This window comes from Miniopterus natalensis, chromosome 4 (genome assembly GCF_054644295.1).
Source record: "Miniopterus natalensis isolate mMinNat1 chromosome 4, mMinNat1.hap1, whole genome shotgun sequence".
Taxonomy (NCBI): domain Eukaryota; kingdom Metazoa; phylum Chordata; class Mammalia; order Chiroptera; family Miniopteridae; genus Miniopterus; species Miniopterus natalensis.
In genome coordinates, this window is record NC_142084.1 from 12,017,922 (window position 1) to 12,040,849 (window position 22,928).

A 22,928-nucleotide genomic window follows, 5' to 3' on the forward strand; every position below is an offset into this window, starting at 1 on the left:
TGCCACCAAGGTTGACCTCCAGCCGCAGCCACAAGTGGGGCCCACGGAGGCCTCAGCGCTCAGTGCCAGCGGGGTCAGCCCAGAAGTCAGCACTCAGTCACTTGGAGCACTGTTCCTGACAAGGTCACCTCAAGTCAGGCTTTGTGTCCCTCCCCGAAATTCTGTGAACTACCTAATATCCTTTTTTATTAATCCCGCCACTTCTTAACTCTTTTTATGCAGTGGGTCCTATTGTTTGTGACTAAAAAACCTGGGGGAAGCACCTTCTTCAATGAAATGCGTGGAGAATGTCTTTGCAGTTGGAGAGCATGACACCAGAAGATAGAAAGAGCGGGGTCAAGGCAGAGGGGAGCTATCCCACAGGACAGTCTGGGTTTTTAGAGGCCCCGAGACAGGCTTGAGCTCTGAACTTCCCATTCTGGGAGCCAGCAAATTCCCACTTTGGTTTGAACTAGTCCGGGGTGCGTTCCTGTCACTTGCAACCAAGAGTTCCGGCAAACGCAGATGGAACTAAATTAATATTATGTATCAGGAATCTCGAAAGGATTCATCCCCTTTGACCCAGTAATCACTTTTCTAATCTTTGGAAATAATTTAAAATGTTGAAAACAAAACCAAAATAGTGGGTGGGCTTGAGCAAATGGCTCATGAGAAAGTGCTTCTAGATAACAACAGCCGTGAGGTTGGAGCCACCTCCTTCCAGTTCCATGATCACATTTTTCATGCCTTTGGCTTCATGCTCGAAAGATTTTTTTTCTTTCATTGCCACCTTAGTTTTATTCTCTGTCTTTCTGTATAGCCTGTCCCTTGTCCTTTCCCCTGAGTCTTTGGAAATTGCTTTTTGAGGTGTGAGATTTTAGAGCACAAAGGAATTAGAAGCGCCACTCAGTCCTGCACACGTGGTTGGTACCGCACAAGTCTGGAGTGACAAGATCTACACAGGTAACATGACTTGACAGGAGTTTATTTTAATAATGCCATGTTAATAGATAAAAAAGGTATATGCTCTTTGCATAAGAGAGGCAGGGCCCCTGTGAACCAGCATAACGTGATGGTCAAGAACGTGGGCTTGGACTTGGTTTACACGGGACACTTTGGACAAGCTAGTCAGTACTCCTGAGCCTCAGTGTCCTCATTTTGTAAAAGACAAAAGATGAGTCTTAACTGCTCTGTGCATTAAATAAGCTTTGCAGGTGAAGTACTTAGCACAGGCCCTTGCACACTGTAAAAATGGTAGCTATTTTTTTAAAAAACATTTCAACTTATATACACATTTTTCTTAAGCACATAAATGCAAACACTCCTGTGTCATTTGCATATTCTGTAAAATACAGAAAGGACACATTTTAAAACTGAGCTGATGGAGTCCCGAGACTCAGAGGCTCTAGGACTTTTTCTATGACCATAGGAATTACTAACGTTTATTAAACACTCAGCTATAGTACATGTTACACGGTTGGTTCTCGGCTAAGACAGGATTAGGAGCCGACTTTCCTGAATTTCAGGCTTATCTGCCCTCACCTTTAATGGACCATGTTGTCTACCCAGATGACAGGTCCCTGAAGGAAACGGGCGCAGATATTTTGTCCTGACTCTGTTTACGGTTCAGGAAAAGCAGACACGTTAGGATCAGAGCTGGCCATAGCTCCCCAGGGAGTCCTCCCTTGCACATTTGCTTCTGCCGTCAGCTTACCTCCGTCCTTCTTGGCTTTTGCTGCCCCGGCCTAGATCTTACGTGTGCCTTGTCTGCCTCCCCCTGCCCTACCCTCCTCTTTTCTCTGACTCTATTTCCCCCTCTCTTGTCTCCCTCTCTAGTCACCTAGACTCACTTGTACTTCTTAAATCCTTACATTTCTGAACAAGTGGCACCTGGCTAAGACACGGCGTCATCATTAACGTGGAGTTGGACTGGCTACGGATGGCATCATGCTCCGGGAGATTATGAACATCGGAAGGGTGGCGCTGGTGCCCACGGGCACTGACCAGCACAGCAGGCAGCGCAGGGCTCCCTGGGGCTCCAAGGGGACAGGGGATTTGCCTTAACCCTGACTGACCTGCTTAAGAGCCCAGACCCTGGATGCAGGCAGACCTGGTTCGAATCCTAGCTCTGCTGCTGCTTAGCAGGTTCTTCACCTGTAAAGTGGGATCATGCCTCAGGCCCCCGAGGGCTGTAGGGGGATTCACGGAAGCCTGGCTCATTCTGCCCAGTGTCTGGCACATGGGGTGCATTATGTGATGGTGGGAGTTACTGAGGTGATGGTTAATAACTGTCCACTTCTCCAGCTTCTCTCTTCCCTGGTCCCTCCCTTTTTGCCCAAGCAATCAGGACAAATACACCATGCGATGGAGTTTGTTTGATTCTTTAGGCCTTGGGACACGAAGCGGAATGGAGAGGTTAGGACACCCAGGACATGTCTTAACCACAAAGTTTTATGGTTATGAAAAAAATCCTAGTGTTTCAAACTTTCAGGAAATGAAAACAAAACAATAAAAAAAAAAGGTTTAATCGCAGATTCTTTTCCAATATGAAGGGAAGTAAATGGAGGAGATGGGAAGTGTTCTTTTTGTTAAAATTCAGGCTGGCCCGGCTGGGTGTGGCTCAGCGGTTGAGCATCGACCTAGGATCCAGGCGATCGGGTTCGATTCCCTGTCAGGGCACATGCCTGGGTTTCGGGTTTGATCAATGACTCTCATCATTGATGTTTCTATCTCTCTCTCCCTCTCCCTTCCTCTCCCTGAAGTCAATAGATATATTAAAAAAAAAATAAAATAAAATGCAGGCTCCTGCACCCTGGGTCCTTTGGACAGCCTCTCAGGAGGAAGCGGACACTGTCGTTTCCTTCTGTCCTGCAGTCATCATCGCCTCCTTCCTTCGAACATCAGCCACCTACTTAGAGTCCCCTCATCCATGGCGAGTCGCCGCTCCCAAGAGAAATCGGGGATCCAGAAGATGACCCTCATGCTTCTCCGGAGAGCGAGGAAGGGAAGTTTGCTCTTCCAAGCCTCCGTTTCTCTGCGATCCCTGGTTATTAAGCACAAGTCCCAAACGAGATGTGGCAGCCCTGTCCTCGTGCCCAGGCGGCTGTTAGTATCCTAGCCGAGCACCTCCCTGGTCACGGCTCTGCAGAGCCCGTCCCTGCCCCGTGCCCACGGGCTCGGCCGATGGCCTCGGCAGCCGATGCAAGTGCTTCTGTGCGCGCGGCGATCCCGCCCTTGACCCTGCAAACCAGGGCCACTGCTCGGAGGGCTGCCAGCGGCTGCTGCTCTGCGCTCCCGTCTGACTCCTTTTCTCGCCTCCCAGTTACCTCCCGCCCCCTGCGAGCCCCTCCATGCCGTTCCCCACACGCCTGGCCTTAAGTCAAGACACAGGACAGGGGCTGGAAGGGATGCTGGGGACAAAGTGGCTGGTGTGTCTCCCTTCCTCCAGCCCCAGGAAAGGCACCGGGAGCTCCTGAGCTGCTGAATCTAAGAACAGTTTCTTACCATATGGTGAACGTGGCGCACTCAGCAATTAAATATTTATCAAATGCTGGCTGCGTTTCAGGTGCTGTGCCGGGTACAGAGGAGAAAAGACAGCTCCTTAACCCCATGGAGCTCCTGCGTGCTGTGGAGGCCGGGGGTAGCACTGGGGGCTCGGGGAGCCCAGGGGGAACTGTGGCCCCGGCGCGGGATGTGGGACAGAGGGCCGACTCCCACTGAGACCCGAGGGTGGGCCGACATCAGGCGCGTGAGCCAGTTTCCCAGTTAGGTGGAGGGTTTCCTTCTTGCCTGTTCTCACATTGGGGGGCTTGGCGGACACCTCAGCTGGGGTGCTTGGCTTCAGGCACCCCTGGGGCGTTGGCCTATTTTTCCTGTCTCCAGGCTAAAGTTTTCCTGTCAGCCTTTCTGGGAAGGGTCCCAGAGAGTGAGCCGAGTTCTCTCACCTCTTTTCTTGGCTCCCCGTGTTGCGCATGGGAATGGTGGCTGAGAGGCACCTTTCCCCAAACTAGCAGCCCCGGGATCGTGACACCAGGACTCTCAGTGTGTTCTGAGGTTTGCAGCCCTTAGGGTCATGGGTTTCTGTGATTGCCTGGATTACAGGACTCAGATCATTTGCATTTTTAAAAAGTGCAACCTCAATAACTACCCCAAACCCAACTACAGGAATGTTAACTCTTGATCTGTAACATTATTGAGCACAGACCTCTTATGTGTAAAGTAGAGAAAACAGTAACCTCCATCTCAGTGGGCTGTAGGAGTTCAATGAGATTCTGTAGGTAAAAGTTCTTTACCCAGGGCCCGACACATAGTAAGTCCTTCGTTTAAGATTTATTAAGTGCACCATAATTACTAGTTTATGTGGCCGTCTCCCAAAAGACCATGAGCTCTCTCAGGGCAAGGACCGCATATTACTTGCTTTTGTTCTTCACAGGAACCCAGCAAAGGGTCTTATACATAAAAGGTATCCTGTACCTGTCTGATGAAGGAATGAGACTGAAAATTAAAATAATGATGCCCCAGATTTATTGTCACTGAGCTCGCAGTGTCGCATCCTGTGCTAAGAACTTCACAAGAATTATCTTGACTTACCCTCCGAATGATGCCACGACCGGTGGTACCCCCATGTCTACAGCTCAGTAAGGCAGTGGTCCAGTGTGTTAGCACTTTAAGGGGTTAACCTACCTGAGTGAGTGAGAACAGTTAACCTTTCCTGGGAGCTTGCTTTGCTCAGACCCTGTCTAAGCACTTTGCAAGTATCATCTCATAAAATCCTCCCAATAATTTTATGAGGCGAGCTTACTATTTCCAATTTATAGCATCAATGTCCAGAGTTTCTGTGTAACCTGCCCAGAAGCACACGGGCAGGATGTGCGAATGGAGAGACTTTGTTCTGAATCATAGTGTTATCTTGTTTACTCATTTCATTGGAAGCCTAAGGTCAGGAGCTGCAGAAAATTGGAATATGTATTTTAAGTGTGATACTAGAATACCATTCCTCTTATCCAAAAAGAAGTTTTGCACCAGGGGCAATGTGTGTGGGGGGGTGGGTATTACTGTTTAGCGGGTACAGAGAGCCAGTGCAGGATGATTTAAAAGCTCTGGAGGTGGGTGGTGGTGATGATTGGAGAACACTGTGAATGTACGGAATGCCCCCGAACGATACACATAAAAATGACTAAAATGGCAAATGTTTTGTTACATGTAATATATATATAATATATGTGGTGTAGGTTTGCAGCAAGAGAGGGCCACGTTCCTACCTGAAGCGCTGTCTTCCCTTTATATAGGAGGCCAGGACAATCTAGCTCCTAATTCAGTGGCAAAATCTTTGAGAGACTCTTCCTGTCACTAGTGTCCCCGTGATTAAGTGTTAATGAGCCCCAGATTAAGCGTTTGCCCCAAGATCAAAGGAGCCTGTGGGATCTGTGGTGGCTGGTGCAGGAGTTTGGCCATACAGAGAATGGCATTTCCCTCCTTCTAAGGGCTGGTGACTCACGAGCTAAGCGGTTTTGAACCTGGCCCACTGTGTTTTCAAGAGAGTACCATTTGTCACGAAAAAAGGTACTTGAAGGATAATCCACATCTAGAACATTTCTGTCACCACATGACTTTATTATGCTTAATATAATGCTCTGCTCATTTCTCACAGAGCTCTGTAATGGCTTGACTCAGGAAGGCATCATTCTATGACTCCATGAAGTGTACCATTTATTTATTCACCCGCTCCAAAAATATTTTGAGGTTCCTAATACGAGCCAAGCTGTAGGCTGGGTGCTCTGAGCACAGTATTGAGATAAGACAAGTTGCCTGTTCTCCTTGTGCTTGTAAAAAAGTCTGGAGAAATGAGAGAGCTCAGAGGTGAACTCAGCTACTATTTGAGTCCTGGAGTCAGAGCCCATGAGCATCCCTGGAATGAGCTTTCAAGACAGAGCCTAGCACAGAGCAAGCCCTTACGAGCAGTCTGTTGAATGCCCTGGCTCCTGAGCTGGAGATCTGGAGTGGTGTGACCTGGGGGCTGACACAGACCCAAGCTGCAGGAAGCTGCTCATGTAGAATGGCCTTGCCTTTCCTTGCCCGTGTTTCACCACTTACTTTGGAATTGCTGGCTGGTGCTCCTGCATGTGAGGGTTATAAGGAAACCTGACCATTTCAGTGGAAGAGAATGACTGTCTGCAGTGACGTGGGGCCTGTTTCTCAGTTACCCAGTAAGCTCAGCTATCTGCTTGGAGCAGAGATACCTTGCTTGGCTGCATTGAACCCATCAGGTAAATACAGCCCATGGGCCATGCGATGACATGTGACCGGTTTGGCTGTGGAGAGACTTTATTATGGAATAATTGACATGTGCCTTCCTAGTGGTGGTTTTCAAGCAGGTACCCAGTTACCCAGTCTCTTCTCCATCTGTTTCCATCTCCCTCTCTTCCCACTGCCATTCTATTTGAAATATCCTGTCCTGCCTTTCCCAGGGTCCACGTGTCCCGAGTAGACCCTGCCTGTTTGTCCTCTGACCATGTCCTTCCTGACCATTAAAACACCTATTTTTTCCCCCAGGGAGCTTCTTTTTATTGGCCAAGCTTCATTCCCTCAAACCTTACTGCCTGACATTTTCATAGAAGGTCATTTCTTTCGTCTAAGACTTTGTCTTAATGGACTTTACTGAGTTGTAATTTACATACAAAAATTCACTCTTTTTAAGTGTGCAGTTTGATGAATTTAGACAAACCTATGTACCATCGTATAAAACATGTGCATTATCCTCCAAATCACCATAGTTTATAGCTTTGCCATTTCTAGAATTTTATATAAATGGAATCAGACAATATGTACTCTTCAGTAAGACACTCTTTTTTTCATATCTTAATGCTTCTAAAATTGGATGTATCTTACAGTGAATATCTGACATGGTGGTGTTTCTTTTTCCCCATAAGAGCTATACCTAATAATGCATCTTACAATGGATAATATCTTTAAATCTATAAGATGTGTGTATATATATATTTATAGTACACATGTGTGTATTCATGTATGTACGTATATGTACACAGATGTATACTGACTGGTTGGTTTTACCATTAGACAGTAGGCACTGGGAAGGTGAGAATCTTGACTTGCTGTGAGATTCCCACAGTGCCTACAGCTGGACAGTAGTGGTGGGAGCTAAATAATTACTGCCGAAGGTGGTGACAAGGACTTTCAGTTTTCCCAAAATATCTCCTAATGGCAAGAACTTACCAAGAACTCCTCTTGGAATGAGCCAGGAGTCTGTAACTACAGTAGGGGTTCTCTCTGGGGCTCAGCTATGTCTGCGTTAGTATGAGACAGCATTTTCCAAAATTTGTTCCGCGGACAATTAATATTACTCAAGGTGCTAATAAAAGGAGAATGGAAGGTACTGCTGTCGTGGAAATTTAGGAAACGTTTCTTATTATAGTCTACCACTTAGACATTCACAATTCATGCTAAAAGTTCTGAAAAGTCCTGCAGCTAAAAAAAAAGTTTAGCTCTGTGTTAATCTCTGGTTTGCTTGACCCTGGAGCTCTCTGGAACACCCATTAATAGCTTACAGTATATACTTTGTGGAAGACTGGCCTACTATATAAGCATGAATTAAAATGAGAGAGAGAGAGAAGATAAAGACATTGAAGAGAGCTGTGTTTGAGCTGGTCCCAGCTAAGCCCAAAGCTATGTCATGGCATCTGGAAGTGGGTAGATGATGATCTTCTTCTCAAGTCAAGGGCTAAACAAGCCCTTTCCCTCATTCCATAATGTCTTTAGAGTACGAAGGGACATGTGGTAGGCAACCCTTTACAAGAGGAAATGAAAACAACACAAAAATAGGCACTGCCCAGTTTGTTAGGTTAGATGCCCCCAGTGGATAGCTGAGGTTGAGTAAGGAGAACCTCCTGCCCTACCCCTCTCACTAGGCCATCCCACGGGCTGGGGGAGGTGTTTGGCCAGGCGCCTTTCACTGGTGAGGAAGATGAAGCATTTAACAGAATGGCTGGCTGAAACAGGGAGGAGCCTGCGTGTAGGAATTACCCTGGTCATTTAAATGGTGGCGAAGTCTTTCTCAGAAATAGCATTGACCCAGTACACACAGAGATGAAAGGAAACCAGTGGGCTAGATGAAATCAGGCAGCGTCTAAAATAAATGTACAAGAGCTACCTTTTCAAAAATATTTTTAAAAATATTTTTAAATTGATTTTGAGAGAGAGAGAGATAGAGAGAGAAACACTGATGTGAGAGTGAAACATCCATCGGCTGCCTCCTGCACGCCCCCTAACGGGGATCGAGCCCACAACCCGGGCATGTGCCCTGATCAGGAACTGAACCAGCAACATTTCGGCGCATGGGACGACTGCCATCCAACTGAGCCACACCGGCCAGGGCACTTTAAACATTATCTATCATACAGTAAAATTGACTTTTCCCCTCTGGCATATATTCCTATGAATTTTAACACATACATAGATTCATTGAACTGCTACCACAGTTAAGATACAGAATAGTTCCCTCACCCCCCAAACCTCCCTAATTCTCTTTATAGTTACATCCTCTCCCAACCCACAACCCCTGGCAACCCCTGGCAACCACTCTTTTCCATCACCGTAGTTTTGTGTGTGAAGCTGGAGAACCACCTATCTCCTGACTTCTCAACCCCAGTCCTGTCTGTACGCCTTCCTCCACCTGCCCCGCGTGGTCCTCGCCGACCCAGGTGGCACCTGCTTGCTATTTTCAGGGACTCGCGATGGCTTCAGTCCCTTTGCCAATGTAGCAGAAACCGCCGTCTGTGTGCCAGCTCTGCGGCGGGACGCAGCCGCTGAGACTCAGAAGCGGGGCTGGGTGCCTTCTGGTTTCTCCGCAGCCTCAATCCCCCCACGCGCTCCCTGACCTCGTTTTCCCCCCTCGGTCGCTTGCAACACCAGCTGAAAAAGTTTCTGGGACACAGCCACCTGGGCTGAGTGCTGGAGGTGGCAGGTGTGTTCTCGCTGAGACAGGGCGAGTGAGACAGGAATGTGTGTGGTTGGCACGCTGCTTAACAAAGGAGGGAGAAAGTCAGGCCCTGCAAGACCCAGGGCGGCAACCTTTGTGTTGGGGATGGTGGGGAGCAGGGGAAAGGAAAGATAGACGTTCATGAAGAAGGGGTGATGCTGGGAAGTGGCCCAGGTTCTTGCCCCGCCTATGGTGTTGCTTTGAACTTTCTCTTTGGGGAAGTGAAGTTGGCCACCAAGTTTGCTCCTAGAATCAACTCATAGTTCCCGAAGGGTCTTGGAAGTGAGCTGCCAAGCCAGTGCACGCCGGGCGGAATCACACCCCTGAATCATGGCCATGGGTCATTTGGAGACAAAACAAACCAGAAATCAGGGTACCAGGGAGCATCTGTGGAAGACACCTAATTAACAATTAAGGGGGTGAATGAAAGAGGGCGTGTAATTTGGAGTGGAAAGTGTTGAGTCACTTCAAAAACAATAACAGGCAACACTTATTGAGCACTTAATCTGAACCAGTCACTGTGCGAGGAGCTAATTGACATGAATCACCTCATTTATTTCTCACAACAACCCTCTGCAGCAGGTATTACTCTTACCTCCAATTTACAGTTGGGGAACCGGAGGCCCTGAGGTCCAAGTGACTCACTCACATTATACAACCACTGAGGAGAAGCAACAAGATTTGAATACTGATCTTTTTCAAACCTAAGTTCCCAAATACTTAGCTTTGCTGCTTTACTGCCCATCTTAATTCAGAAATACTATGAGAGGGTCACAGAGGAGGGGGAAGGGAAAGAGATCAGCTATTCAGGAGCCCAGAATCTTCTCAAAGGCTCGCAAAGTTCCTTTGGCTCAGCTGCAGTCTGCGAAGCGATAAGAACCAGCGGGACTTACAGCCAGGGCCTCCCAGGAGTCTGTTGATCTTACCTGCTGGTCTGATATAATTGCATGTGGTAGAAACCTACAGCCATTTCTCAAGTTTCCTTTTTTACACAATAGGCTTGGGAGGGTTTCAGACAGGTAGGCACAATGGCCTATTTTTTTTCTGTCTTGGGCTGGCACCACCAAGTGTGACTATTGGTTCCACCCTAGCATACTGGCTGGCACATGAAGCACCAGGCCTCTCGGAGCCAACACAAAGATCTTGATGAGCTTGTTCACCAGAGGAGCCTATGTGAGCAGGACAGACGCTGGACTTAGAAAGCTCACGGACTGGGAGTTGAATGAATTCCTTCGAGCTCCAGGTTAACATCAGGTCCTCTGGGGGAGGTGTTTTACAAATGGTACCCTGTGACAACAGCTTGTTTATATCCTGGGGGACGAGTACTTTATACTTAGTATTATCCTGGCCTGGACTCATCAGAGACTCAAGTTCAATAATAATACCTATTATACTCTCCAGCAAGGGCTATCACTACTGTGTTTTGTGGAATGCCTCATGCACAGCAGGGTACAATAAACAGTCAATAATAATGTTTACTGTGATAAGGATCTTCCAGGTGCCTTTCATCTAAGGATCTCAAAGTGCTTGGCAAACACTAATTAGTGAAGTCTCTCAATGGCTCTCTGTTTTTACAATACATTTTCCCATTTTATAGAAATTTAAATTGGGACCCAGCGAGCTTAAGTGGCTTGCCCAAAGTCATACAGCAAGTTTAAATTAATGATAATGATGATGCTTTGCATTTCATGTAATGCATATGCATTCCACAGGAAATGCTTTCTACGGTGCTGTGAGTACACGGGAGAAGGTGGGTAGCGAGGATTATTAACTGTTGACTAGACTGGGTAAGCTGAGGCGGAGAGGGCAAGTCTTAGTGAGGATGCAAGTCTGCTCTGCTAGCTCTCAGAACAGAGCGGCAACTTCTGCACTGAGGGAGGCACAATTGCTCTCACACTTACAGGGAAGACAGCTACATTTTGGAGCAGAACAGGCTGCAGAAGGACATATTTACATCCAGGAATAAGTCTTTTCACATCCCCATTGAGACATCCCCAATGAAGGAAACGGGGGCCGATGGTGGTGGCCGCCAGCTCTGCTCTCTTGCATCTTTAGGAAACCAGGTGCTGCCTGAAAGCAGAACCCCTCAAGGGCTTGTTTCTGTGTCTTAGCTTCATGGACAGGTCTTGGTCCTGGGAGACTCCGGGGATGGCCGTCACTGGCACCGTGCTCTGATGTTACAAGTCCCTGTGAAAGAGTTCCAGGGACATGCAGTATCTTAACGGCTGCCTCTTACGTGTGACCGGCTCTCCTCCCCATAACTCCCTCTGCCAGGAATCCTGGCAGAATCCTCTAGGGTTCAAAAACTTGGTAGCTATGGATCCATTCGTTGCTACCTTTTCTTGGCAACGCAGCCACATTGAAAAAGACAAAAACATGAACAAAAACATTCAGAGGCGATAAGGGATTTGCCTCCTCCCAGTCTGGCAACACTTTCGTAGTAAAAAAATGATACTCTACCAAGAGGCAAGTCAGACTCTGCCGAGTGGGGGAGAGCAGAGGTTGCTCGGTCTTGGGAATTTAAAGGGAGATTTGCTGGCTGGAGTTAGAGCCCCTTCTCTATGAGATTTTCTATAAACAAGGCATATCTGGGAGAAGCTGGCTCCCCTACCCCACCCTGCCTTTTCCAAGCCTGTGGATTCTGACTGATGGCTGGAGCTAATCGGGAGCCTTAAAGAAGGGCGCCAGGACCTTTTCTGGGATGTGTTTCACACACACAAGCGCAATGGCCGTGAAAAGCCCTAAGAAATCACGCCAATGCCGGCTTCTTCCCGCTCTCACTTTTGAATGTTTGCACACTTCGCGGCGGCTGGAAGTGCAGTGAACCAAAGGAGGGCGAGCTGTTGCAGGAAATACTTTATACGGTTGTCTGAATGCACATCACAAGCCTGCTCTCCTTCGCTGGGAAGGAATCTGGACGACCCTCCCCTCCCACCCACTGTTACGCTTCCCAGCAGGGAGCCCGGGACCCTGCCGCTATTAGTACTAAGACTTTCCAGAGTGCAGCTCTGACTTTCTAAGTATGCCAGGGACTCAGGCCACAGCTTGCCATGTCCGCATTGGCACACTGACTCCTGGGGTGACAGTGCAAATAATCCCGCTGGCCTCGCAAGGACCACATCCTTCTCGAGAGATGTGCCCTCGCACAGCTTCTCCAACGAGGCTCCCAGCCAGGTCGGACAAAGTCCTCGGGATGTGCTTGCCCGGCCAGGCAGAGCGAGCGCCCGTTTGGGTTTTTACTGCAGCCTCTGATGCGCGCATTTTACGCGTTTTATCCATTCGGTAAAGTAAGACACATCTGCTGCACTCCGCAGCCCACCCTTCCTATCAATCAGTCCACCCACACGGCCGCTTCCCTCCTGCACGACCTTCGGGTGCCAAGTGCCTTGATGGCTTTGAATGGATTGTGAATGAACATTGTCATCATGGCACTTTACGACCGGCTTGGGGTGGGAGGATGGATTTGGGTAAAGTTCAAACTAAACCTGACATTTAGAAATTTCTCAGAGATCCCCAAAGCAACAAGCGGTTGGATTTGTTCTCTCTCTTTCCCATTCTTCGTGCGTTTCCCATGCATTGGGTTGGCCTCGGAACAGCAGAAGTGAAAGACCAAAAATATAATAATCAAGAAGGCTTTCTGATCCTACAACCCTCTGCACAAGAAACGGGGTAGCTGTACCAATTCTAAGAATTCCAGGAAGCATTAGAGGCTCAGGGTTCCACCAAACTTCAGCGAAGGGTCACTGTGCACAGAAACTTATCTTTGGGGATTCCTGGCAGCACCTCTTTTGAATCGCAGCCGAAAGAGACAAAACCCCAACTGCTGGCGTACACAAACCCAACCTCCCGGGGCACATCATATGAACAGACGAGATCGTTCTTACCCCATCCATGTGGATTCTGATGTTAGGCACGAGCCGGAAAGGGCCGGACTGCAGACCTCTGGGGTGAGCCCTGCTTTTCCTGCCGTCCTGCAAGGCCAGGGCGCCGGGCCTGCGGAGGGAGCCCCTTCTGACCGAGCCCTGCCCCGAGCGCACACTGTCCAGAAGGCGCACAAGCAGCAGGTTGGCCGGCAGCGCCTCGATGCTGCAAAACACCAGGGTCCTGCACTCGGGGCACCTCAGCTCCTTGTGGGCCTTGGAAATCCTCTGGAGACATGGTTTGCAGAAGGTGTGCTGGCAAGGGAGGACTTTGGCTGTGACATCGAGCTTTTCCAGGCACACGGGGCACTCCAGAAGATCAAGTAACGTCAGATCATCCATCTTATTTTAAAACTCCAGCCCTGACCCGGAGGGGCAGCGTCCACATTGTAGGGTCAGCTGAGCCAAGGGGGTCAGAGCCGGTCTCTTGAGAGCGTCACAATTCCTGCCTGTTTGAAGGAGAAAGGGAGAGAGAAAAAAAGAGATTGCTCTGGAGAGATCCCGCCTACGTGGAGGCAGCGTCTCATGAGGCAGTTTGCAAGTGCTCTGTGCCAGCACCAAGTTTCAGTGACTCATCTGGATGCAGCGCCAGCAGGTACAAGACCTGCCTCCTGCCTGCCGGAGGACCCAGGGGGCGTTGAGCACAGCGACCGCGTGCTCACCGCCTCTCCTTGCGCAAGGCAGGAGCAGGGACGCAAAACTGGCCTGCGGAAGGGGCCTACCCACGCCCGGTCCCAGCCGGGGCTCCCAGGGGTCCTTTACCCCTCCAGACGGCCGGTCCCGGGCCTCAAGTCCAAGCGCTCTGGGAATGCACTGCCCGTGGCGCTAGCTGCTGGCTGTCCGTCCTTCCCCCCCAGGGTTTGAGTTGCCCTCTGCAGCACGCGCACATCAGGTCAGCGTACACAGTTAAGTTTCCCTGAAGCTCATGCAGGTGGAGGAATATTTCCTCCACAGAGCGTCTTGCCCCTCCGTTTCGTGCTAGCCAGGTACGAGAAACGCGGCGGCTAGAAACCCGTTTTCGAAGACAGAGACAGTAGCCTCAGAGACAATAGCCTCAGAGACAGAATTCCTCCCGCAAGAGAAAGCCAAGCAGCCTGTTTAGTTACTTTGACAGTTGTTCTCAGTCTCAACTGCAGCAGGTAGGAATTCTGGATTGTGCGAATGCCAAGACCGAGCGGCGTATACAGGTGTGCGTGTGCGCGCGTGTGTGTGCGTGTGCGTGTGTGTGTGTGTGGTTTCCAGAAAGTTTCCTTTCGGATGAATGAAAAGAAGTCTCCAGTTTAGAAAAGCCTCCTGGGAGCAGGTCTCCTGTCCCTTGCCAGTGCCGAGGCTTGGGCGAAGGAGGCAGCAGCCGGGGAGGGCGGGTGGCCCCCCGGGAAGCAAAGCAGACCCGGCCCAGCGGGACGGGAGATGGCGCCTCGCCTTCCCGGGACAACTGCCCCGAGATGTCGCGCTGGGGAGGTGCGCGGTGGCCACTAACCTTGAGCTCTAACCCCAGCTGCGCTCAGCTCAGCGCGGTCCTCCGCTCCGTCGGGCTCCCTCCAGCTGGCTTCCTTGGCCACCCAGCCAGGCCGCCGCCTTGAAAACTTGAACAACTCTGCGTCCTGCTCCTCGCCAGGGATCGCCTTACCCAGCCCAGTTAACCCTTTCACCGCTGGGCGGCCCGCAGCGGTTTCCTTTCGGTTCACTCTCTGCTACGGATCCTTCCTTAAAGTAACAGTCGGTTTCTGGGAAAAGCATATTAAGGGGCAAAAATACAAGGCAGCCCGGAAGGCCAAGTATTTACAGTTTATATTTCCACCTTTCTCCATGTCTCTCCTATCCGAGAAGTTTGGAACACGTTCAGTTATAAACATGCAAAGGCGACTGTGTTTATTTTCAGCCTTTATAAGGAGTAATGGAAATGGTCAAACAGATTAATGGGAGCTATGGTAACAAAGAGAAGCCGGCCACCTAAAAAGTACTGTTCCCTAAAAATCCTAGTCAGTCCTTGAATTTAGAGGTTTGAGAGAGACTTCAGTGGTCTTTTTGTTCAATCTATTTAAATAAATAAAAAAAAATAGTGTCATGGCAATACATAGAAATTCTTGAAAAATCAAAGCACAAAAGGGCTTTAAAAACAGAAAGAACAATGGTCCCAGCTCTCCCCCTGCCCCCTGCCCCCTACCCCCTGCCCCCTGCCCCCTGGAGACTTCTCATAGGCCCCGATAATGCTTATACTTTTATTTTTTGATTTATCAATAATATATTTCATATAAAGTTACAAAGGTATTTACTAAAGTAAATAATAATACTATTACTTAAAACCAGAGCAGCCCTTATCTGTGCCAAGCACTGTTCTAAATACTTCGCTTCCATGAACTCATTTCACCCTTTTAACACCTGATGATACCCTCGTTTTACAAAGGAGCAAACTGAGATGCAGGGAGATTAACTAGCTCCTCGCAGGAGTCACAGCTAGCAGGAGGCAGGTGGCCTGTGCTCTCAGCTGTCACGTCCTGCGCTGATACAGCTTTAAAGGGAGGAGAGAGGTTAGAGGGAGCAAAGCTTCGGCTGGTATGGCAGGAAGTCCAAAGATAATCGCCCGAATTGGCCAATCAGCTGCTTCTGCCGATGAGGCAGCTATGCTCAGACAGATCAAGAGATTCCTTGAAGTTGCCCAGTGAGCTAAGGGCAGAACTGGGACGAAAAACAGGGTGTTTCTTTTTCCTGGGTCTTCCCTCTCAACATAGGATGGCGTGTCATTATTGCGCAGAAAGCACGTAGAGACAGCTCCTCGGGCAAATCGTAAGAGCGGAACAAGAGGCCTGAGGACAGATTGCGGTGGTTCACGTTTTTCCAGGTTCTTCCGTATCAGATCTGAAAAAGGAAACACGAATGAAGCTCAGCATAGGGAGAGTTTTAGGTTGGAGCAAAGGAGAGGCCTAACTTGGGTATGTGTCGATTTTAGAGACCTTTTTTTTTTTTTTTTTTAAATATATCTTTATTGATTTTAGAGAGAGGAAAGGAGAGGGAGAGAGAGAGATAGAAACATCAATGATGAGAGAGTCACCGATCGAGCCCAAAACCCGGGCATGTGCCCTGACCAGGAATCGAACCCCGATCGCCTGGATCCCAGGTGGATGCTCAACCGCTGAGCCACGCCGGGCCGGGCTAGAGACCATTTTTAACTCTTTAAAAAAAAAAAAAAATCTCCCTTTTGTAGTGGGTGTTTTTTTGTTTTTTTTTTGGTTTTTTTGAGCTTCAACAATATCGCATCCCATTCTGTTGCCTGTCTCCCTCACTTTTACAGACTCCAAGCTCATCAGGAGGCACCTTGGGGTTGGAGCCCCTTTGCTGTCCCGTCCTCGGCCTCCCATTTGGTAAAGCCGAGCTCCTTCCTCTGCGAGCTGCCCTGCAGCCCCCTCTCCCCTGATAGGTCTGCTCCAGGGCCTGAGCTCCCGCTGCCTCCTTTCCTCTCTTGTTCTTAAACACGCTCCCCTAGATGCCCAACTCTGCACCTACATGCACATGCACACACATGCTTGCAGAGGGACAAACGCACGCGTAACCTTAACAGTAACATTTATGGAGCACTTGCTGTATGCCAGGGACCAGTGCCAAGACTTTAAACAGATTATGTCTTAGATTGTCCCCCCAACCACCCCTGAAGATAGACGCTGTAACTTCCCAAAGCTTGTATCTGAACCCAGGCTGGTCCAATCTCAGGGCCTGTGTTCCTTCCCTTATCGCTTCCCACGCTATAAAGTCACGTGCATGTCATAAGTACGTTCATATACTCTGCTGTATAAATGCACACACATTTCTACCCATGTCCTGATCGTACACGCCAGCCCAAGACAAAGTGGTGAGGTCAAAGGAACTTGGGATCTGGTGACTCTCACTTTCCGGAACCTGCCCAGTCTCATGGCCCCTCTGTGCCCTCTGTGGTCAGTGGTCTCAAAAAGCTTCAGATTCTCCCATCCGTCAGAAAATTTTAAAAAATCCGGTTCTGTCCCAGGAAGGCAGAGAGATCCAGGGGCTGCTCTCTGCGAGCATATTTGGTAATTGAAGGAAGATTCAGGGGAACAGAATTGGGACGGTAGAATCGTAGGCACCGGTGGAGACAGAGGCAGTTGACTCTGAGCAGGAGGGGTCCTGTAGCACTGCTCCAGTCACACCTCGTAGGTGGTCCCCAGCACCACCCACGTATGAGGTTAGTCTCGGTGGAAACTTGAGGAGAAATTTTCTTTTGAAGCTTCTGAAGAAGGGGATGAGTTTTAAATGGGGATTTTATCCTGGCTTACCCAAATGCTGTCTTGGCTGCACATCAGATGAACATCTAGTCCTCAAAAACAAGCAGAAAGGTGACTGCTGCATGCCTTCCCAGCCCCCAGGCTCAGCCCCCCGCCCCGCCGCTCCCCCATCGGGGCCCCTGTTTATATCTGTACTGTGACATTGTGATTGCACACCGTACTTTTAAAAAAATACCTGCGTGACATTTATGAGCTTCTGTATCTTGATTTATGTGAAGAAGCAGAAGCAGAGCTGATCATATTGTTCCCCTGTTCAAAACCCTTCAGCTGGTTCCCATTGCCCATAAGATAAAATCAAAACCCCTTTTCTCACCAAACAGGCCTGACGTGCTCTGGCTGCAGCCTACTTCTCCTGCCTTCACTTACCCCGCTTCTCCCCCTCGCGCCCCCCTCCAGTTCGGCTGGTTTGCTCTCTTTACTCGGGACAGTTAACGTGTTTCTGCCACAGGGCCTTTGTTCGGGCTCTTCTTTCTGTGTGCAGTGTACTTTCTAGTTGTGCACTTCCCCCTCCTCTCTTCCTAGTCACTCTCCTGACCACGCCTTTGTTTTCTTCACCCCCTCCTCTGCAAGTTTTAGCTTCAGTGCCACTTCCTCCGGGAAGCCTCCCTTGATTCTCACGACTAGAAAGTTAATCATTCTACCCTTCTCCTTCATAATAGTCATCACAATTGTAATTCGGAAATTAGGTTATAATTTATTTAATGCCTGATTCCCCCAAATAGACTATAAGCCCCAGGAGAGCAGGCACTTAGGTGTCTTGTCTCTGCTCTAGCCTTCATATTTAACACAATGACTGGCATGTAGAGATGCTTAATAAATCATTTTAAATTGGTTTACAAATGAATAAATTGTGTTCTTAAAAAATTGTGCCTGGGCAGATGTACATCTATGAATGGAAAACCAGTTTCATTTACTGCAAAAGTAAATGCACATTTAATGAAAATAATAAAATGTCACTGAATTCCATTTAAGTGCTATTGCCTGCCTAGATCTGAACTTGAGGCCTGAGCAATTTATTTTTTATTTTTTTAAATATATCTTTATTGATTTCAGAGGGAGGAAAGAAGAGGGAAAGAGATAGAAACATCAATGATGAGAGAGTCATTGATCGACCCCACAACCTGGGCATGTGCCCTGACCAGGAATCGAACCCTGATCGCCTGGATCCTAGGCTGACGCTCAACTGCTGAGCCACGCCCGGCTGGGCTGAGCAATTTATTAAAAAGAAGGGAGGATTAGCAAATGTTAGAGGGACAAAAAAGGGCGGGGGGGATCTGTAATACTTTCAGATCAAACCTATTAAAAGATCAAACCTATTAAAAAAATCAAAATGAAGACTAGCCCTAAGCTGAGGCTTCCTCCTTGATACAGTCAGAGGGGTGAAGGAGGAATGAGTGACTGTCTCATTGGGGGGTTCCGTGTTCCTCATTTTGTGTCGGGGCACCCCGGGCTTTGGGAAATGATTCTGGTGTATCATGAAGAACTGGGGTGATTGCGAAGAACTATAAGGAGGAAAGAACCCACCCATTTCTGCTCCATAAACAGGGGCTCACCACCTCTGCGTCTGGTGAGAGAGTCCTACTTGCATTTTTTCCTCTTGGTTTTAAATAAAAGACAGTAGTCTAAGAAGTCCAGTTGTGTTCCCTCCTCTACAGAAGATTGGAAGGGCCTCTAAAGGCAGCCGTGAGAGGGGACAGTAGAAAAGTAAGAATGCATCCCACCACCCTATCAATACTAAAAGACAACTCAGCTGGTGAAACCCAAGGAAAGCTTGTAGGCTAGTTATAACATTGCACCAATGTTATATAACATTTTGTAACTTCCTGGGAGTCTATATTTATTTTGAAATAATAAGTAAAGAAAAGAAGTCAGTAAAATATACATCTAGCCAAAGCCTTACAATTATAGCCCTCCCTTGTCATATCACTTCTAGAAATTTGTGCTAATTAACAGTTATATATAGCCAGATATGTTCCTCATATGCTTACTTACAATAGTGAAAAGTTGAAAACATCCCTAATATCCAACAATAGGGGAGTAGGTAAAAAAAAATGCTGACATATATGTGCATCTCTTGTGTACACACCCACACAGGGTGGGGCAAAAGTAGGTATACAGTTGTGAGTATGTGAAACAGTGTATCCTTGTATTTTTATTTATGAGTTGTTGTACTATTTTCCATATAAACAACTGTAAACCTACTTTTGCTCCCCCTTGTGTGTACATATATAATATATTTACTATTAAAAATTATAGTGGAGCTATATATTTAATGACATGAGGGACATTCATCATTAAACGAATGTAGAAACTTACAGGCCATATGAGCCCAGGTTATTTAAGAATGATACATAGATATATAAATTGAGACGAGAAAGACGTATACCAAAATTTTAGCGACAGTTATTTCTGGCCCCTGGACTTATTAGTTGATTTTAATTTTTTCATTTTGCTCATGTGCAATATGTCACTGGTGTAAGAAAGTTGCAAAGATAAAAATAGCTTATTATATAGGTTTACTAAAACATTTACAACTGGAGGAGTTAAATCCTATAACACTGACAGCCTATGCATTACAACTGATAATTCAGCCATTAAAATAAAACTATTTGCAAAGCTCCGAAACTGCTGTAAGTAGACGTTAATCCGTAACAGATACTGCGCCTTCCCAAAGAAAAGGGCTGTGACAGTCTACTCCCGACCAGCCTTCTTCTCTTCTTTGCTGTTTCCTTTCTGATGAAATCAGTAAATGTTTTGATTCAAAACCAGGAGCAGGATTCAATCTTAATTCGTCTTAAACTCAGGGCAAGTCTGTGCAAAAGCTGAAGATTTGCCTAGGCTGTTGGGAAACCACAATCTTGTGCTTTTGATCACAGGTGGGAAAGTTGCAAAACCCAGTAATTCCTTAAATGCCCTGATTAGTCCTAAGAGTGAGTCTCTCTTCATAGGTAGGTCTTCCAGGATAGCACGAAACACATGAGAAACAAATGTCTTCCTCTTTTACTTTTTATTTTTTAGGAATTAGAATTATTTTCCTAAAACTAACTGTAAATGACATTTGTCAAACCAGCTGAACATTTTTTGGGCTCTGTAATGGTGCTAGTTATATATTAATTATATAATATTATAGGTGATTTATTCAATTGTCCTTATACATTGTCTCCCTCTTCCACATAATCTCCGTTCCACGTCTGTGCTGTTCATTTGTGCCTGACACAAGTAAGTACTTGATAAATATGTGCTGAGTGGTGAGGATGACTCATTTGTGTTGGAATATTCCTACTGCATTCCTAGGGAGAAAACCTGGGACTTGGACTCTGCAGGCATCCTTTGGAAACTCATCTTTGCCACTAGCAGCTCTGTGACCCTGGGTACTCAATACCTCTAGGCCTCATCCATAAAAGTTCGATCAGTAACGCGTACGTCTTGGCTTCCCATAAAGAATGCTCTTCCTAATAGGTGTTGGTAGCACTTAGAACAGTGTCTAGTGCACAGAAGTAGCTTGAAAGATATGGGTTGGCAATATCTGAATTCCTCTTTTGGTCCTTGCTGTAGATGGCCTCTTTCTGCCATTGTTTCTAACCCACTTTTGTGGTTAAGACCATAAGCTCTAGGGTCAGAAGGCTCGTGCCATTTTATTGAACAAGAGTGTGACCTAGAGCAAGTTGATTAAACACTCTGAACTTGGGTTTTTTTCATCTGTAAAATGGGAATGATAATCGGAGCACTTCCTCCATAGGATTATTGTGAGCCTAAACTGAGAAGATGCTTATAAAATTCTTCAAAGAGTGTGACACGGCTTCTTACCAGACCTCTTAGCATTTATCATACTGATTCTAACGTACAGTCTAGAACTGAGCCCACCTCCTGGCTCCTTTTCCTGAAGGAATTATTCATTCCGATTCAGCTGCCCAGAGGCTTATGTGGTCTTGGGCATTGCAGCAGCCTGTAGAACTTTAGGACGGGGTGGGGTTGGCTATTACATTAGAAAAAGTAACAAAAATTAACTTTATTTTGTGCCAGATTCTGTGCAAAGAACTATAACCATATTATTACCCTCATCTTAACAAATGAGGAGACAGAGGCCGAGAGAGGTGATGTTTTGCTCCAGCTAGTGCCTGGGAAAGTCAGGCATTATGCCCAGGCAGTCTACACTCTTGACCTTTAGGTCATCCCATTTGCTGCATTTATTATATAAAAGAGAGGCTATTTTACTCAATACCTTACTGCAATTTTGATCCCAGATTTTCATCTTTAGTTCCATTTAGTAGAACCCAAACCTTAGAAACATAAGCAGCCTTCACACAGTAGCATCAGGTTAACCTACAAGAAACAGAATGAGAAATAAGCCTGGAACAGAGAGGCAGAGAGTATAAAATAATGAGAAATACAAACAAAAAACAACCTAAAGAAAGACTAGTCAATATATTTGGATAAAAATTCCATTGGTTTTTAATAAATGAAGGATCCCATAAATATTACCAGAATTGTCACCTCGTTTTGTTTTTGTGCCCAGTTTATGACTGTGAGTTAACTTTTCAGCTAGAATCCTGAAATGCATTTGTCCTGCTAGGTGTGGGTCTCCCATCCGCAGGGCTGTCTTTGTGGCCACCAGCCCTCCCATCCGCAGGGCTGTCTTTGTGGCCACCAGCCCTCCCATCCGCAGGGTTGCCTTTGTGGCCATCCGCTTTCCCATCTGCAGGGTTGTCTTTGTGGCCATCCGCTTTCCCATCCACAGGGCTGTCTTTGTGGCCATCAGCCCTCCCATCCGCAGGGTTGTCTTTGTGGCCATCAGCCCTCCCATCCGCAGGGCTGTCTTTGTGGCCATCAGCCCTCTCATCCGCAGGGCTGTCTTTGTGGCCATCAGCTGCGGGTGCATTAGGAGGACGGGACTATGGCTGCTGAAGCAGTGGGTTCAGATAATGGGCCATTCATCTCTCGATGCCACTCTCCAGCCTCGGCCACTGCTTCGGTTCTAAACCAACTTCGGCCTTGTCTATTGAAACTTTAAATGCATGTTGCCTTTTACTCAGTACTTTCACACTTAGTTTGTGCAAGAGAAATGCCCACAAAATATGTACAAGGGCACTTACTGTTATAATGTAATTGAAGATAAATGAAGCTAACCTAAATGGCCGTCAGGAAGGGACTGGTTTTTGTATGTACCATGACGTGGTCATACAGAGGAATACTTCGGTAGCGTATGTATTGGCATGGATATGGTGGAAAAAAGATTGTAGGCAGTGCTGATAATACTCATAATATTATAGAAGGGCTTGGTGAGGATAGACATCAGTGATTGCAAGCTCAATGCGTACGGGGACCAGACTGGTTCATTAAGTGGGTCAGGTAGGGACTATGACAGCCTTGAGAGAACGCCCTATGTGAAAGCAACTGGCATCAATCACTCAGCTTCAGCTCATCATTGCTAAGGGGGTGGCAGATCTTTGGATTTTCCAAGAAAAGCTGTAAGTCACGATACTTTTCATGCTACTTGGTGATAGTCTATTTACTTCTCTGCTGCCTTCAAAGCTCCATGAAAATACCTCCGTTATATGAATGAACCTCTTGATTTTTATTTTATGGCAAAATATTTTAAAAAATATATTTTATGTGGTCACCTGTGAACTGGATTTGTCTCGTAGGCTCATTGCCTATCAATACTCTTAGCAATAGCCACATCTGGGGAGAATCATATAATGGCCAGTATCAGAGCATGGTCTTCCAGTGCCTATCCCG

General features: G+C 47.3%; 1 protein-coding gene across 1 annotated transcript in view; it reads right to left on the bottom strand.

Moving 5' to 3' along the window:
• The window catches only part of SH3RF2 (SH3 domain containing ring finger 2), a 111,587-nt gene extending 97,155 nt beyond the window's left edge, over positions 1-14,432 (bottom strand). Inside the window, exons 1-2 of the mRNA XM_016202921.2 lie at positions 14,375-14,432; positions 12,859-13,343 (exon numbers count right to left, since the gene is read on the bottom strand). Coding sequence (XP_016058407.2) covers positions 12,859-13,236 — 378 coding nt within the window. The 5' untranslated portion in view covers positions 13,237-13,343; positions 14,375-14,432. The remainder of the gene's footprint in view (positions 1-12,858; positions 13,344-14,374) is intronic.
• Positions 14,433-22,928: the final 8,496 nt, after the last annotated feature.